The 15,184-nt window shown below is 49.2% G+C and overlaps 2 protein-coding genes across 7 annotated transcripts in view; one reads left to right on the forward strand and one right to left on the reverse strand.

The window, feature by feature from the left end:
- Positions 1-10,059, reverse strand: part of LOC138845933 (thyroglobulin-like) — a 71,567-nt gene extending 61,508 nt beyond the window's left edge. Inside the window, exons 1-3 of the mRNA XM_070059983.1 lie at positions 9,978-10,059; positions 8,904-9,074; positions 2,124-2,240 (exon numbers count right to left, since the gene is read on the reverse strand). Coding sequence (XP_069916084.1) covers positions 2,124-2,240; positions 8,904-9,074; positions 9,978-10,059 — 370 coding nt within the window. The remainder of the gene's footprint in view (positions 1-2,123; positions 2,241-8,903; positions 9,075-9,977) is intronic.
- LOC138846302 (UPF0449 protein C19orf25 homolog) overlaps positions 1-15,184 on the forward strand; it is a 251,330-nt gene that overhangs the window by 205,270 nt on the left and 30,876 nt on the right. The gene's annotated exons all lie outside the window — the stretch shown is intronic.

Raw genomic sequence — 15,184 nt, forward strand, 5'->3', positions numbered from 1 at the left:
AAGCACAGCTGCAAAGGTCAACCCCAGCCCTCGCCAACACACTGCTCCAGTGAAGGCCAGGCCCACGCCACTCACATCTGAGGCTGAGGGGGTTTCTCTTTTCTCTACAGGACACCCCCTCGGGTGTGACGCTGGCCTGTGCGTCATCTCTCCACATTCATGTCTGTATCAGACAGCGCTGATGTCTCATGGACAAGGCCCCCAGGAGAGACGGGCAGCCTTTCACCCACAAACACCCGGCCCACTGGATTCTCAATGAAAATCATTCCTGTCCCACTGCCTTCCTCCCTCGGCTGAACTCCCGTGGTCCTCACTGCAGAAGCAGCCCTGCTTCAGGTTCAGGAGAGCAACAAAGGTCACAGGTCAGGATTACAACATCGGCATCCTGAACTTGGATTGGTCAAGCACGGACCTTAACCCTGGCTTTTGCTCTGGCCCCAAGCACAGCTCTGCCCCGGGCCAGCTCTGGGCCACATCTCCCGCCTGTCCCTCTGTGTGTGGTTTGGTTCTGTAGATGACCCAGTGTTCTTACCAGAACCCTCTCCCACCCCAGCAGTACCCACGTCTCCCATTGCACAGTGGCTTCATTTTCCAACATCTTGAACTACCCCTTGGCCTACTGTCAAATCTTCGTGATGCTTGTTTTGGGCTGAGTTGTGTCCCCGCTCAGAATTCTGATGTGAAAACTCTAATCGCCAGGACCTCAGTGTGTGACTGCAGTTAGCAACAGGGCCTTTACAGAGGCACAGGGCACAATGAGGGCTTTAGGGTGGGCCGAGATCCAGCAGGGCTGGTGACCTCAGAGGAAAAGAAGGTGAAGACAGAGGCACACACAGGGGAGATCCCGGGAAGCCACAGGGAGAGGACGGCAAGCCCCATGCCAAGGGCCTCAGAAGAAATCAACTCCGATGCCACCTCTTAGACCAGCAGCCTCCAGAACTGAGACACCTGGTCTGTGGTTCAGTGCCATGGCAGTCAGGGCAGACACACACATGCACGCACACACGCTGCATGCTCGATGGCCAGTGGATCTGAAAGAACCACGTGTCTTGGAGGGTCCTGCTCGCCTCTGATAGGACACCTGCCAGCCAGCATCATGAGAGGCTGCCTTGCTCCAAATGTTACCTGTTTCTTCTTACCCTCTTTTGGACGTCAAGGTCAGCCTGGTTGGATAAACCATGACACTGACCGATGGAGCTGTCCTGCTCGCTTCACTCCCTGGGATTCTGCATCCCCTTGTTTCTCCTCTCCCACTAGTGTGCCTTTCCACCTCTGCCTGTGTCACAGTGTGTGTGCACAGCCAGGTGTATGACAGTCCTTGGTGGCACAACTGTTGTGGCTATCCTTCAAGCATGATGCTTTTCATGCTAATTCCCCATGTTGACTCTGTTGATGTCCTGGTTCTGTCTCTCTGCTTCCTGTGAATTTTATTCACTCTAACATGAATGAAGTCCCTACTTCATTTTTTGGCACTGTGGTTATGATACAAACAATAGCATATGCTGAGAATAACCAAATTAGATGTCCCAAATCAATTCACACTCAAGAATGCCTTTGATGATTAAATCACATGTGCCTACCCAGGTCAGCAGAACACAGTAGTAAGGACTGCAGGCTTTGACATCCATTAGCCTGGGTTTGAGTTTAAATTCTGTCACTTGCTAGCTCTGTGTCACTGAGAAAGTCACTTAAACTTTCAAAACCTTATTTTCCTCAACTGTAACTCACAATAGTCATGGCTGCATTATAGGTGGTTGTAGGATTATGAGATAACCCTGGTACAGATAGGAATTCAGCAAATGGTGGCTGTTATTTCTACCTCCCTGACCTCCCTGTTGAAATAGATCTCTATCCCAATTGGAACAAATAGTTCTATGATGAACTAATTCCCTCCATGTCCATTCCCTAACATTTAGCATAGTTCTTGCCACACAGCAGGTGCATTATAAATTCTGCTATGAAATTCTGAGTTGAGTATGCATTTTAAAAATCCATGGATTTAGTGTTTCTGAGAAGGCATTTTTGTCACAGCTGTAGTGCTTTGACTTGGTTTGCTTTGCCAATGTCAAGAGGACAGATTTCCATACCATTCATCGGGTGCCCATCTGACCACCATCCCTTACCTGCCAAGCACTGCATCAGTGGGGATTCAGAGCCGGGAACTTCGGTCCTGAGCACCACAGGGGCATCAGCACTGAAGATCACTTTCCAGGCTGGGGCCCTCTCGAACTTCCGCATCACTAAGAAGCAAGCACATGTGTGAGTTTTATGAGCCTTATTCTGAAGGGTGCGCAGCAGCTACAGAGAAGCAAAAAAGAATAGTGGGACCAGAAGTCAGTTCCCATCGTCAGCCCTCAGTCACACATTTGGAGAGAATTTCTTTTCAGGTAGCTCTAGTCTGCTCTCTTACCCAATATGGACAGATCTAACCGACCAGGTCTCCCCTTTTCTGCCTCATTTTTAGGAAATAAGGAGAAATTTAATATTACATTAGCCATTACAACTTTCTTCTCCTGATTTTTCTTTCTAAACTTGTATTTTCCTGTCATTGTCTTTGAGCGCTAATTATATCATGCAATTATTTTATTAGAATCTTTCTTTCAATGAAACAACTTTAATTTTTTCTGATATACAGTATTTTACTTCTGTAAGGGGTGTGCATACAAGTTCATATACATTTGGAGATGTGTCTTGTGACTTAGATGTTTTTAGGACAGTATTTGTTTAAGTGATATATCATCACATTCTCTAGTCACCATCAACACACGTGAACTCCATTTGGTAGAAATATCATAGCTACATTCCCACTGAACTAGACAACTGAGGAGAAAGAAATATAAATTCCAAGCTATCAGACTTGGAACTCATTCTTCACCAAGCAAAAAAAAAAAAAAAAACAAAACCATGGAGGGTAACTCTAAAGATCCATCCTCCAAGCCACAAATGCCCAAGTGTATCAGTATTTTGCAGGTAACTATCAAAAAGCAAGACTTATTCTTAAATCCAAAGTACCTGAGTATCAGCTCTCTGCAGAAGCACTTATAAACCCTATAGAAGCACTCGTTATCATACACATCTACGGCTCTATCAAAGACGTCTGTGTCTAGATTGGTCATATACTCAAGGTCATCCAAAGCCACCATCTTTTCTCAGCTTTCATTATAAGCAATGCTTTGGCCTTGCCCAGCCATGGCTGTTGCAGGCATTTAGGGAGTGAACCAGGGAATGAACAATCTGCATCTATGTGTATATCCCTGTCTGACTCTCTCTTTCTATGCCTTTTTTTTTTTTGACAGGCAGAGTGAACAGTGAGAGAGAGAGACAGAGAGAAAGGTCTTCCTTTGCCGTTGGTTCACCCTCTAATGGCCGCTGCGGCTGGCGCGCTGCGGCCGGCGCACCGCGCTGATCCGATGGCAGGAGCCAGGAGCCAGGTGCTTTTCCTGGTCTCCCATGGGGTGCAGGGCCCAAGCACCTGGGCCATCCTCCACTGCACTCCCTGGCCACAGCAGAGGGCTGGCCTGGAAGAGGGGCAACCGGGACAGAATCCGGCACCCCGACCAGGACTAGAACTCAGTGTGCCGGCGCCACTAGGCGGAGGATTAGCCTAGTGAGCCGCGGCGCCGGCCTCTATGCCTTTCAAATACTTTTTTTAAAGTAGTTTATTGCTTGGGGCCAGTGCTGTGGCATAGCTGCTAAAGCCGCAGCCTGCAGTGCCGGCATCCTATATGGGCGCCAGTTCAAGACCTGGCTGTTCCTCTTCCAATCCAGCTCTCTGCTATGGTCTAGGAAAGCAATAAAAGATGGCCCTGTGGGAGACCCAGAAGATGCTTCTGGCTCCTGCCTTCTGTTTGGCGCAGACATGTGGGGAGTGAACCAGCAGATGGAAGATCTTTCTCTTTCTTTGTCTGTCTGTCTGTCTCTCTCTCTCTCTCTGCCTCTCTGTAACTCTGCCTTTCAAATTAGTAAACAAATCTTAAGAAAAAAAAAAGCAGTTTATTGCTTTTGGGATGGGTTAGGAGGTAATTTTTTTTTATTTGACAGATAGAATTAGACAGTGAGAGAGAGAGAGAGACAGAGAGAGACAGAGAGAGACAGAGAGAGAAAGACAAAGGTCTTCCTTCCAATGGTTCACCCCCCAAATGGCTGCTATGGCCAGAGCTATGCCTATCCAAAGCCAGGAGCCAGGTGCTTTCTCCTGTTCTCCCACGCGGGTGCAGGTGCCCAAGCACTTGGGCCATCCTCCACTGCCTTCCCTGGCCACAGCAGAGAGCTGGACTGGAAGAGGAGCAACCAGGACTAGAACCCAGCGCCCATATGGGATTCTAGCACCGAAGGCAGAGGATTAGCCAAGTGAGCCATGGCGCCGGCCCCCAGGAGGTAATTTTAATATAACATATGTGATGTATGTAAAGTCTTCAAACATTTAGAGAAAATAATTCTAAGTCTATGAAGTGGTCAGTCCACATGGAATATCGGAGTCACCACATTCTCATGCTCGGCCCTTCTCTGATTTCCTCCTCTCTGCTTTTGCTTTTACACTCCTTGGTATGTGTGTAGACTTCAGCCTCTAGTCTAGCAAATACTGTGCTGTTCACATCAATGTGCACTTAAGTCTTGGTTGGAATAGAACAGATGCTCCAAACAGTCCAGGAGACTGAATGGAATCTGAACGATCTTCCAGTCTCTAATTAAAGCTTCCAAAAACGTAGTCGGCTTCACAACACAATTAGTGGATCTGCTGGGTTTTAGAGGAGACATCAGCTCTCACTGAAGCAGCTCCAGGAAGCCAGTCAAGTTGTCAATGAGTGCTGATGTCATTTGTAGACTTATAGATGCTATTGGGATAATTTTCCACATCCTTACTTGCCTGATAATTTACAACTGTCTTGGGGAGAGAACCCAGAGTTCACATGAGAGCACACATACGCCGCATCACGATTGTGTCACAGACTGACACGGCTATTAAGGTGCATGATCCTAGAGCCTGCACTGGTGCTGCAGATGATTCAGGGAATGTTCTGACCCTCGTGCAGCCCTGGCTGGCTGGGAGAATGACAGGGAACAGTCCCCTGTTTACTGGAAGGATGGATAGATGGACAGACAAGTGATGACTACTGGTACCCTTACAAGGCCAGGAAAGCAGCAGAGAACATTATGAAGACATAATGCCAACAGGAAGTAGGTACCACTGTGTAGGCACTTGACTTGGTGTATGAAATCCTTAGCCTGGGTCAACAGAGCAGAATTAGGAAACTGTTTCTGAAGCTAAAGGTAAGAGGACCTTGAAATACTTCTGTTGGCCAGTGTCAGACTCACTGTTTATGTAAGCAAAGGCCATGTGGAATAAGCACATTTACTACAGGAAACGCAGAGAAGATGAAGGGGAGCACCAGGGGAGGACTCGGGTCAGGGCAGCAGGCAGGGGGGACAGAGCACCAGTCAGAAGGCAGCCCTGGGTGCAGGCCCTCACACCCGCACTCCTCACCAGCACCAAGCTCTTGGGCACATCTCAGCCTCTTCCAGCCCCAGCTTGCTGGCTGTGAAAATTAAGTCAAGCAGCGTGGGAAGCTGGTGCCCAGTGCAGTCTATGCCACGCCCCTCTGCCACCTGTGAGGACACACTCCCTAAGCGTTAGGGCTCAGAGGGCCAGCCACAGGAACTCCAGTGCTGGGAGCATCTCATTCCTTGAAGACCTTTAGCAAACAGTCTTTTTTAAATTTTTTTATTTATTTTTAATTAAAAAAAAATTTTTTTTGACAGGCAGAGTGGACAGTGAGAGAGAGAGAGAGAGAGAGACAGAAAGAAAGGTCTTCCTTTGCCATTAGTTCACCCTCCAATGGCTGCCGCGGCCGGCACCCTGCGGCCGGCGCATCATGCTGATCCAACGCCAGGAGTCAGGTGCTTCTCCTGGTCTCCCGTGCGGGTGCAGGGCCCAAGCACTTGGGCCATCCTCCACTGCACTCCCTGGCCACAGCAGAGAGCTGGCCTGGAAGAGGGGCAACCGGGACAGAATCCAGTGCCCCGACCGGGACTAGAACCCGGTGTGCCGGTGCCGCAAGGCGGAGGATTAGCCTGTTGAGCTGTGGCGCCGGCCAGCAAACAGTCTTGAAGACACCCAGAGGACCAGAGGGATGCAGTCTTTCTGTCAACAACTACGTACTACTCTGGTGTAGAAAAAGAAACAGGGTGCAGTGCCAGCCCCAGTGGAATGCAGGTTTTATTGTCCTGAGTTGAGAGAGGAGACTGGGATGTTACAAGCTGACCTGATCCCAAGAGTACTGCAGAACCACTGTAGAATTTTACGGGCCATCGCATACGCAGACTTGCCTTTTAAAATAACTGTGCTGAAAATATCATTAAAAACGTGTTGGGCTGAGCAGAACAGAGAATTAGGAGAATATGGCCGTGACCTCAATGGGTGACAACAGCAGCATGGACAAAGGCGGCGGCCACGGGGCAGAGAAGGGCAGATGCCTCTCAGGTAGGCTCCTGCGTGGCAGGAACATGGCTGACTGAAGCCCTCGGCTTTTGCACTGCCAGTCTTACAGAGACAGCTGCTATGGAAGGGTTTGGAGAAGAGGGGATCACTTGTCGGGGACAGCCAGCCCATTAGCGTGGAAATCCCCTGCACCTCCGGAACGCGAAGCCTAGGCTCCAAGGGGGCACAGGAAGCCAGCGCTGGGGATCAGCCGGAGGTTCTTCCCAAGCCAGCCCACAGGGAGGCGGCATCAAAGCTGCCAACCAATGCCGTGCCCCAACTCAGGACACGCCTGGTGCCACTAATTAGACTCTCTTCTGCTCTGAATGCAGAGTTGAACGAGCTGCGAGCTGCGACATGCCCACAAACGGATCCCCAGAGCCGGCTCTGGGATGGCCGGCCATCAGCAGGGCCCTGGGGCAAATGGCTGCTCCTCTGAGAAGCCCCACCCCTTCTCAGTGAAGGAGCCCCAGCTGCCCTCTGACAGCTCCTTCCAGCTCTAGCTCACTGGTTGTTATTCCTGCACGAGAGGAGTGATACTGGGAAAAATCAGAAGACTTGCATAGGATTTGCAATTTACTCATGGAGGGACGTGCACGCACACACACACACACACACACACACACCCCAAAAAAAATCCTGCGATGTGTTAGCTGTTTGCAAGGGATGGGATGATTGCTTTGAGCTTGGCAAGAACATAATCTCTCACTGGGAGTTTTTTCTGCTGTTTCCTCATTAGCTGGACCAGCTTCCCTTGAGGATCACCAGGCGTGTGTGTATGCAAGAGTGTACATGTGCCTGTGTGTGTGTTGAACGGGGAAGCAGACAACTCCAGACAGAAGCAGAAAAACCAGGGGGCTGGAGGTCTGACACACATTCAAATTCTAGGTGTGCTGGACCCTGACTACGTGAGGAAGAGAAGTACTTAAACTCTCTGCCTCGGTTTCCTCGGCGACAATATATCTACATAAGGAACCACTTGGGAGTTGCAATTGATAAGACATGGAAAATGCCAGGCCATGGCAAGCCCACGCGTGCAAACTCCCTCCTTCCACAGAAACAGCGGGAGACCCTGGCAGCGGGGCTCACTCTGCTGAGCCGGGAGTGCCACGGACCTCAAGCCACGTGCCTTCAAGCAGAGGCAGGCGACAATGGGCAGCCGGAGCAGAGCCCTGCAGGTGGGGAGTAAGGGGGCTCCAGGGGGTTTCAGCCGCCTCCGTGGTTAACAGATGAGCGCACAGGGCAGCCCCGGCTCCTGCGCCTTCTTATCAGTCTAAAGCGTTCATGGCCTCTGCCAGGCACGTCCCTGCTGATACCCAGTGCTCCTACGGGGCAGGCGCTGATACCCCCACTGCACAGGACGAGTACTGCCCAAGACCGCAAAGGTGAAGGGACTGCAGGCCTCCTGGCTCTGCAGACCACGCCCACCCCCTGCTGGCACCTGACACTGCAGGACGCCAGAGGCTCCGCCTGGCCCCTCCCGACCCGCTGTTTCACTGGAGCACTGTGGCTGGCTCGGGGCGGTTGCTATGCTGTGACTATGGCTCATCCTCTCTGAAACACATGTTGAAGTCTGGTTCCCAATGTGACAGTGCTAAGAGGCGGTGAGACCTTAAGAGGTGACCGGGTCAGAGAGGGATTAGGCTGCTCTCAAGGGACTGCGGGGTTACCCGAGAGAGGGCTGTTAGCTGCTGTCTCTTCTCTTCAGCAGTGCCCCCGCCCTTCCTCTCCTCCTCCAGCTCATGTCGCAGCACGAGGCCCTCACCAGCTAAGATGATGCCAGTGCCAAGCTTGTGGCTGTCCCAGCCTCCAGAACTATGAGCCAAAAACCCTTTCTTCTGTATAAATCACTCAGTCTCCCATATTCTGCTGGAGTAACAACCATGGCAGTGGTGCTCGATAAACACCTGCTGACAGCAGAAGATGGTGTCAGCCTTCAAAGTGCCTCAGACACAAGCAGCAAGTGTTTGGGGATGGAGGGTCAGAGAGCTTGAGCAACTTATTCTGGGCTGCCCAGGAAGTCATGAAACAGGACAGGCACCCGGCACCCTAGTGGGGAGAAAGGCGGGCCAGATTTAGAGCAAGCTGCCTGCCGGAAGGGAAGCCTGCAGAGACGATTCTTCTATGAAAGTTCATCCCTCGTGCGGGCTGAAGTGGTTCAGCGCGAAGTTTCATAACGTCTGAATACTACTTTCCAAATGATTCAGAAAAACAAAAGAGAGAGAACGAAACACTACTAACAATTTTTGGATCCAGATGATGAGCGTTTGTTCATCTTACTCTTCTTCTAGCTTCTGCATAGGTTACAAGTCCTCAAACCAAGAAGACGGAGACAAACAGACCTCCAGCAGTGTCTCCTTTAGCACAAGGCTGCTCAGAGCCTCCTCCAGCCCCATGACCATGACCGCTCAGCCTCCCCACGTACCCACACACTGGGAGTCCTCCAGCGTGGCCTCTGTTTCCGACCACGGCAACCTCCGCCCTTCGCTGTCTACGCAGAAAGCCTTCCCACTGCTGCTGTCCCTCTGGCTGGCTCGGTACTGGCCATCCTGGTCACACTGCAGGCCTGCCTCACTCCTCTGACAGTCGGTGACACCTGGAACAAGAGACAGACACGGCGATCAGTGACAGGATCCCTCCCCTCTGGACTCCCAGTCAGCTGGCCACTGACCAGATGGCCAACTCATACACCTCAGCCCGACTTCCTAACGCCAAACTCTTTAGCGTACCCACCCTGACCAAAGGACCGCACTGAGCCTGCCTCTTTGGATCGATAAGGCCCTGAAATCTGCCCCACACCCTTCCTCCCTCCTGTACACGCTGCCTCTACCCCTCACACACCCACTACACTGAGTGCCCTGAACACGCCAGCCCCTCTGATACCACTACCCTAACACAGGCATTGCTCGTGGCGTCCCGTCTCCTGGTACACGTGCCCCCAGTGCTCACTGGGTAAACTCTTCACTGTCCATCATTTCCCATTTCCTCAGGATGCCCTCCTTCTAGGGTCTGGATGTTGGCATCTCCCAAACTTCGTGTATTAAATCCTATGCCCCATGTGACAGGAGTTAGGTCGCGAGGGTGGAGCCTTCATGAACAGATAGTGCCCTTATCAAAGATGCCCAGGGGTGCCCACTCGTGAAGCCACTGTCTACCGGGTCCTACGCCTGCCAGTGTCTTGGCCTTGGCCTGCTTCTGGAGCACACATTTCCAGAAGGCACCCCAGAGTGTTTGGCTACAGCAGCTCAAAGAGCCTGGGACACCTCCACCCTGACCACGAGGCCAGGTCCAGCAGCTGCACAGTCTCCCAAGGACCCATGCCTCTCCTTCATGGCAGGAGAGTAACTGCTGTGTCCATGTATCCACCTGGCAGTCCCCAGTCTACCCCGTGGGGCAGGGACCAGAGCTGCTCCCGAGTCACTAGGGAATTGCAGCCTCCAAGAGCGGGTCTGTCCAAGGTCACTGAGATGCAAGTTAACACAGCCCAGTGCTGCAGTACCAGAGCTGACAGGACCCTCAGAAAGCCGGCGGGCACCCAGCACACAGGCTGTGTCCTGAATTCCTGAGCCCAGGGCAGACATGGATAAGTGATGACCGTGCACTCCACCAAGCCCAGGGCAGGCATGGCTAAGTGATGACCTTGGTTACACTCACTAGGCAAGAAGAGAAACTTTGATTTCAGATAAGGAGTAGGCTCTCATTTGTGTTAGAGAAATATTTCATTACCTTTTTTAAATATTATTTATTTATTTGAGATAGTCACACACAGAGAGAAGGAGAGGGAGAGAGACAGAGAGAGAGAGTAAGTCTTCTAACCGCTGGTTCACTCCCTAATTGGCCACAATGGCTGGAGCTGAGCTGATCCGAAGCCAGGAGCCAGGAGTTTCTTCCAGGTCTCCCACGTGGGTGCAGGGGCCCAAGCACTTGGGCCATCTTCTACTGCTTTTGCAGGCCATAGCAGAGAGTTGGATTGGAAGTGGAGCAGCCAGGACTAGAACCGGCACCCAAATGGGATGCCGGCACTGCAGGTGGCTGCTTTACCAACTCCACCACGGCTCCAGCCCCTCATTACTTGTTAATGGATCATTAAAAACACTTGCAAGTTGTCTGTGTAATTTGAGAAAATGATAAAGTGTCTAGCTTATATGACACTATATAGGATGTGCAAGATCAAAATCACAGAGCTAGAGAAATTATGCTTTTCTATTTTATGATCAGCATAAGGCAGTGTTCTGGACTTCAGGCTCTGAAAGAGAAAGAGCTAATAAGAGTCTTCACTGCAGCACACAAATAAGCTGTCCTGAGGGGTGGCGAGGTGAGGAATGTTGGCAATTTGGCCGATTTCATTTCTTTTCTTGATGGCAGGATTGGATCATTGGGAGGCACTGTGTGAAGGAAAACATTGTAACTGCAAATCATGTATTTTTGAGAAACAGTGAAAAAAGAAAACCATTCAAATCATCATAGTTGCTATATCAACTTCTCTGTGCTATGGAACTCCAAAGTATAATGACTGGGCCAAGTGAGCACAATGAATTAAGAAAAAGAAAAAAAAGCAAAAGAGGCCACACAAACAAGAGAAACACAATTTCCAGTGCTTCCTTGGTTATATGTAATCCATGCAGCATACATGTAATAAATGATTCTCTGGGTTTTTAAAGCCATATTTAAAATTACAGTAAATTCAATATGCCCAGAGATAATTATTCTTCCATAATGAATAATAATTGTTGTGTGCTGGTCTTACATAGCCACTTTTCTTTAAAGAACTGATAATCTCTGTATTTCTATTATGCTTGTGTGTTTCTATTTGTGATTTTGTGTTTATCCTACTTTTTAAAAAAAGATTTATTTATTATTTGAAAGGCAGAGTTTTAGAGAGAGAGAGAGAGAGAGAGGTCTTCTATCCACTGGTTCACTCTCCAAATGGCCACAGTGGCAGCAGCAGGGCCAATCTGAAGCCAGGAGCATCTTCTGGGTCTCCCACACAGGTGCAGGGGCCCAAGGATGTGAGCCATCTTCCCCTGCTCTCCCAGTTCATTAGCAGAGAGCTGGATTGGAAGTGGAGCAGCCAGGACTCGAACTGGTGCCCACATGGGATGCTGGCACTATAGGTGGCAGCTTTACCTACTATGCCACAGTGCCGGTCCCTATCCTGTGGTTTTAAAAATGAAATGATAGGGCCGGTGCCATGGTGCACTAGGTTAATCCTCTGCTTGAGGCATTGGCATCCCATATCGGTGCTGGTTCTAGTCCCGGCTGCTCCTCTTCCAGTCCAGCTCTCTGCTATGGCCTGGGAAAGCAGTAGAAGATGGCCCAGGTTCTTGGGCCCCTGCACTTGTGAGGGAGACCAGGAAGAAGCACCTGGCTCCTGGCTTCGGATCAGAGCAGCTCCGGCTGTAGCGGCCATTTGGGGAATGAACCAACAGAAGGAAGACCTTTCTCTCTCTCTCTCTCTCTCTCTCTCTCTCTCTCACTGTTTGTAATTCTATCTGTCAACTAAATAAATAAAAATCTTAAAAAAATGAAATGATGACATATGCCTGTTGATGCCATTCAAGTGTATCTGTGAGTCTAGAGAAAGCACCAGTGAATGTCAGCTGGGCCGTTCACTCACTACCTGTGTTGCCTTGGTTGGGTTACCTAAGTCCTTGGGCTTCCATGTCCTCATCTGTGAAATATGAAGATGACAATTACAGCCATTGGGAAACATATTCTGTAATGTATATAACACTGTGATTTTTAGAATGTCTCTGGATTCTGTGGAATTTTTTTGCATCAAGGCGTACAGTGGAGCAGGCATTTAACCAACAGGGAAGATGCCCATGTCTCATTTTGGCCTGCTTGATTTTGAAGCCCAGCTTTGGCTTCTGGTTCTGGGTTCTTGCTAATGTGCACCCTGGGAGGCGGCAATCCTGCTCTGGTCCCTGACACCCACAGGGAGACCTGGATTGGGTTCCTGTCTCCTGACTTTGGCCAGACCCAGTGCTCAGCCATTGTGGACATTTGGAAGAGTAAATTAGCAAATGGGAGCTCTCTTTGTCTCTCAAATTAAAAAAAAAAGTACAGTAGTAAAAACCTGCCCCTCCCCATCCCTAGCCTTAGCTTCCTTTGTAAGCATCCTTCTTCTCTCTCAGTGCTCTATGCACCAATAAAGGGTCTGAAGGAGGAGAAACTTTGACCCTGCCACTCGCCCAGGAGCAATCTGTGATGCACCTGTCCATGTGCATGGATCCTTGAAAAAATGTCTTTCTTTTTTTTTAAGATTTATTTTATTTATTTGAAAGAGTTACAGAGAGAGGTAGAGACAGAGAGGTCGGTCTTCCACCCGCTGGTTCACTCCCCAGATGGCCTCAATGGCCAGAGCTGCACCAATCTGAAGCCAGGAGCCAGGAGCTTCTTCCAGGTCTCCCAAGTAGGTGCAGAGGCCCAAAGACTGGGGCAATCTTCTACTGCTATCCCAGGCCATAGCAGAGAGCTGGATTGGAAGAGGAGCAGCCAGGACTGGAATCGGTGCCCATGTGGGATGCTGGTGCTTCAGGCCAGGGTGTTAACCCACTGTGCCACAGCGCCGGACCCGAAAAAATGTCTTTCTTCATAAGTGATCTTCATGCTAACAGCTTGAAATGGATCTGATGTAAACAGCTTGTTGGATCACCAGAGCTGCAGCTTGGTCTGCAGACGCAGTATTTACTGATGGTTTTTCAAACTGTTTTCACTGCTGAGGGTCCACATTCATGGCCTGCGTGGCCCAAGTGGGTCTTCATGCAGTGAGTTTACCCTCAGCTGTGACCATCTTGTAAGAGGGTACAGCTCAGTCAAAGGCCTAGATGTTTGCTTGGAAGGTTAAATCTGACTTGCTCCTTGGATTTATTTGCAGGAAAATTGGCCTTTAAATACATCTATGCTGGGACTGGCGCTGTGGCGTAGTGGGTAAAGCCACTGCCTGCAGAGACAGCATACCATATGAGCACCAGTTCGAGTCCCGGCTGCTCCACTTCTGATCCAGCTCTCTGTTATGGCCTGGGAAAGCAGTAGAAGACGGCCCAAGTCCTTGGGCTCCTGCATCCATGTGGGAGACCAAGCTTCAGACAAGCACAGCTCCGGCCATTGCAGCCATCTTGGAGACTGAACTAGCAGATGGAGGGCCCCCCCCACCGCCTCTGCCTTTCTGTGACTCTGCCTTTCAAATAAATAAATCTTTAAAACAAAATGAGCATCATACTTGGGCAAGTGTTGTGCTACAGCATGTTAAGCTGCTGCCTGTGATGCTGGCATCCCACATGGGTGCTGGCTTGGGTCCTGGCTGCTCTACCTCCAAGCCAGACCCCCTGTATTCTGCCTGGGAAAGCAGTGGAAGAGTTTCCAAGTGCTTGGGCCCCGGCTACCCATGTGGAAAACCTGGATGAAGCTTCTGGCTTTGGCCTGGCCCAGCCCCAGCCACTGCAGCCATTTGGGAAATGAACTAGTGCCTGGAAGATCTCTCTCTCTCTCTCTCTTTCTCTCTCTCTCTCTCTCTCTCTCTCTCTCTCTCCTTTTCAAATAAATAAATCTTTAAAGAAAATCTCTGCATGGCACCATCATACTTTTTCTTAGTTATTTTTAATCTTCAATATTATGATTTCATAGACATTTTTTTCCCTCCATCTACTTGTAAGAAACATTTACAGGGAAATTTCATGTGTTCCTTTTTGAATTCAAAGAGCAATTTTGCTATAGGCATCAAGTGGATGAAATATGAACTCCTGAGATTTATGACGAGAAGCAAAGTGTCTCAGAAAAATTTCTGATAAAGACATTTCAAATGGAAATTCATAATTCATTGTCCTAGGAAGACAGTGTTATTTCAATTTTAGATCATTGTGTTCTGGGTATTGAAATATTCTAGATGGGCTTCCAGGCACTCACTGTAGGTTTTTATCTCTATCCATTCTTTTGAAAAATTCATTTTATCTAAGAGAAAGAGTGAGAGAGAGAGAGATCTCCCCTTTGTGGCTCCCTCTCCAAATGCCTGCAATGGTTGCAATGGCCAGGGTTGGGCCAGGCTAAAACCAGGAGCTGGGAATTCAATTCAGGTCTCCATGTCAGTAGCAGGGACCCAAGTACTGAAACCATGAACTGCTGTTCCCAGGGTGCATGTTAGCAGAAAATTGGCATTTGGAGTAAATTGGAGAGTCAAATGAGATCCTCTGATAAGAGTCCCCAGCAGTCTTAACTGCTGAACCAAGTGCTTACCTCCCTCTATGCTCTCCAATATTGTTTTCAAATGCCAGCAGTGGCCCACTTCTTCAAACTAGTACCTCTATAATGTGAGCCTCCATTCCTCTTAGATGAAGGGGCATCTGGTTTACCGAGTAGCCATTAGATGCTAGGTCTTCTTTAATCCGCGTAGTAATATCACCAGCAGGGTAATGATTGTCCTCATTATATGTGTGCTACTTTCAAAGAACAAATTGATGATTTCACCTGACTTCTTTATTGCTTTTATAGTCTCTATTTCATTTATTTCAGCTCTAGTCTTCATATTTGCTTCTTCCTGTTGGCATTGGTTTAGCTTTTTCTTCTTATTTGTTTTTTCTCTCTCTTTTTAAAGTGTTTTTACCTTTAACTTTCTCCTTTAGTGTTGCTTGTGCTATTCCTGCATGTTTTGGTATGTTTTGGTTTTATTCTATCCATTTCCCAGTATTTTCTCATTTCCTTTGTGAT

Source organism: Oryctolagus cuniculus, chromosome 17 (assembly GCF_964237555.1).
Source record: "Oryctolagus cuniculus chromosome 17, mOryCun1.1, whole genome shotgun sequence".
In the NCBI taxonomy this organism is placed as follows: domain Eukaryota; kingdom Metazoa; phylum Chordata; class Mammalia; order Lagomorpha; family Leporidae; genus Oryctolagus; species Oryctolagus cuniculus.